Source organism: Hylaeus volcanicus, chromosome 7, assembly GCF_026283585.1.
Source record: "Hylaeus volcanicus isolate JK05 chromosome 7, UHH_iyHylVolc1.0_haploid, whole genome shotgun sequence".
Lineage (NCBI taxonomy): Eukaryota > Metazoa > Arthropoda > Insecta > Hymenoptera > Colletidae > Hylaeus > Hylaeus volcanicus.
The window spans coordinates 7298040-7300973 of NC_071982.1; the positions used below are offsets into that span (position 1 = coordinate 7298040).

General features: G+C 42.0%; 1 protein-coding gene across 8 annotated transcripts in view; it reads left to right on the forward strand.

Annotated features, from left to right (window-relative positions):
* Positions 1 to 2934, forward strand: part of LOC128879831 (myocyte-specific enhancer factor 2) — a 92141-nt gene that overhangs the window by 74564 nt on the left and 14643 nt on the right. For all 8 annotated transcript variants that reach the window (XM_054129351.1, XM_054129349.1, XM_054129350.1 and 5 more), the window contains one exon: positions 2380 to 2496. In XM_054129351.1, coding sequence (XP_053985326.1) covers positions 2443 to 2496 — 54 coding nt within the window. In that variant the 5' untranslated portion in view covers positions 2380 to 2442. The remainder of the gene's footprint in view (positions 1 to 2379; positions 2497 to 2934) is intronic.

The window sequence follows — 2934 nt, forward strand, 5'->3', positions numbered from 1 at the left end:
GACACCCTGTATTCTTTAGGTTGCATGTGAAAAAGAGAGAAAAAAAAATATTACATCGTTTCTGGAGTTTGTCGCAAAAAGAGTAACAATTGCATTTCTTTTTTTATTTCTTTCATTTTTCACCGAAATTTCACGAGAAAAATCGTCGATAAATAAAAGAACTAATCAAGTAATCGCACAAATCCATTGCTACTCCTCAGGTAATGTATCTAAAAGCTACCCCCCCATTTCCGGCTCCTCCCCGAGTTTTGGGACACCCTGTATAATGATGGGACAGCCCACGCGCGGTTTCGTGCCGAAGGCGTTCACCGAAATTTTCGAACCGCCGCCATATATTTTTTTTTTTTTTGTTATCTCAAATAATTTTTCATGTGTTTATTAAACCGTTCTTTAGTATGTGTCAAAACATAAAAATATCCAGCGAGGAGACGGGTCGCTCACCAGTCCCATGGACCTGGCTACGAATCCTTCGCGTGTCTCGATTGTTTTTCACCAAACTTTTCGCTTTGTTCGAGACAGTATCCCTTCGATTTAATCGTAATTCCACGTCAGGCTCTGTTCGAAAACTGTTCACCGCCATTCTCGTCGATCTCGTCTACTTAATCGAAGTCGAAGAGCAGCGTGCGCGAACTCGTCCGAGGAAAGGAAGTCGATCGAGCTTCTTCGCGGACTTGTTATCGATTTGCATGATCGTTCGAAACCGAAGTCGGTTAAAAAAGCGAGGCGAGTTTAACGAGGCTCGAAATTCCATGGGTAATCAGGACGAAGCGTTATCGTCGCGAGTCGATTGGAATTAATGAAAATTGACTCATTGCCGCTATCTATACGGCGTCGTGTTGGCAACCGAGAAGATAGGATGCTTTTCTTTCATCTCGCGGCGTTGTCGGTTATCGCTATCGTCTCTCGTAATACCGAAACCGCCGGTCGACCGTTACGTCAGACCAATTAATTTATTCTGCCTTCGTTGCTCGTCGACCGAGCACCGCTGTGCCCGGAATTAGGAAAAAGACGACGATACTAAGCTCCCGGTTAATTGACTGCAGCGGCGGCTTCATCGCGCCACGCAAAACGCCGCTAGTGGGGAGCAAAATAAATATCGATAACGACGATTACGATCGAACGCATAATTTCGATCGCCTTAGTCCCGTTAACATTGTTCGCGGTGTTTATGTATTTCGTAGGGGAACGCGCGCATAACGTTATTCGACGTGACGAGAATTTAACGAATTATTTACAGAATTTCGTTCGTACTTATTTCTATCGTGATCCCGAAGCCACGTTCTCGATCGAATGGAAAAATATTTCACGTGGTACTAAATTGAATAATCCGTGAAACAATTGCATGCAATTTGTATAGCCAAGTATAGAAATTTAATTGCCACACTGTATTAATTTCATAACGGCCGATGCCCGTATATGTCGAAAGAAATAAATAAATAAATAAAAAATTTTGAGAATTGTCGTTCGACCAGTCGCGGTAGGTTTAGTTAGACCTCGCCCTTGCGCAATTATGCAATTACCCTGGTATGACACCGTTCGGTTCGTTGTTTCCGTAACGGAGACGTAACGGTGATAGTAACAGTAACACCAATCGTAACTGCGAATCGTACTCGGAATTGTTTAACAACAAAACGTGAAAATCTCCGCTAGGATCGTTATCTGGTAGTCGTTATTCGAAATACAACGCGATCTCGGCTCGCAACGCTCGCGCAGATACAGAAATTTCACCGCGGCAGACAATCGGAATCGAACGCGCATCGCAGCTGTTGTTTTCCGTCGAATTTAACGCGTCGCGAAGTTGGTTGACTCGTTTGCTTCAGCGACACCAATCGATACGCGGAAAGCGACACGTGCTTTATGCTCGTCGGCCAGGTTTTAACGCATGGTCCAGTTCTGTCGCGCGCGTTGCCAACTCCCGCTAACAGCTTTCTATGGGCCCCGTCCTTTTTGTGTCAGGATAGTTAAATCGCGCGCCCTTTGTTCTACCTCGCGACGCGACGAAAGTTGCTCGATTCGACGCGAGAAGCAATAATAAAAGTTGAAATTTTATCGTTGAAACGTTCCAAACGAGTTCCGTCTATTCTATTTGGAGAGGCCTAACATTCACAAAATTATCTTTTCTGATGCACTCGCAATGTTATTATTATTATTATTATTTTTTTTTTTAAATGAAACAATCTTTTGTTTCGGGAAGAAAGTATTTATTTTCAGTGCTTGTAATATTCAACCTAGACGTTCCTACAACCTGATGTACCTGCCAAGTGCAATATTAGTATTATTTTTATTATTTTAATGAAACAGTCTTCTGTTTTAAGATTAACGTATAAGAAAGTTCTTTTTTCATGGGAATAACGATGCGTTTTTGTTGGTGTGTTCCAGTGCTTTTAATATTCCATCCAGTGGTTCCGAAGAGCTGTCCCTTCTCCACAACGCCGTGCAAAAATGGGTCGGAAGAAGATTCAAATTTCGCGCATCACGGACGAACGGAATCGTCAGGTACGCCCTAAGAATTTTTCATCGTGACCGAATAACAAATTGCAGCGAGGAAATATCTCGGTACAATTAAACAATCATTAATAAAAATCGAAGAACATTATAACGTAACTACAGTTGAACGGATAACTCGATCTTCTCCCTTTAATTCTATGAGTTTTTACGTTGCAATTAATCGAAGGTTGATGCTTGCATTTAATGGTCCAACTATCTTGGAAAAATTCCTCGTTGCAATTATTTTCGAATCTGTATCAATATCGATAGCGACGGGGGAGATATTGTATCGAACTTCGGTGACTCCCAGAAATATTTGGTGACTCCCAGACACCAGTGTATGGTAGACAGTATATACATTAACGGTATTCAACATTGTAGACGCCACCAAAAACAACCTCAAACCTACTCAGACAGTATATACATTAACGATATTCAACATTGTAG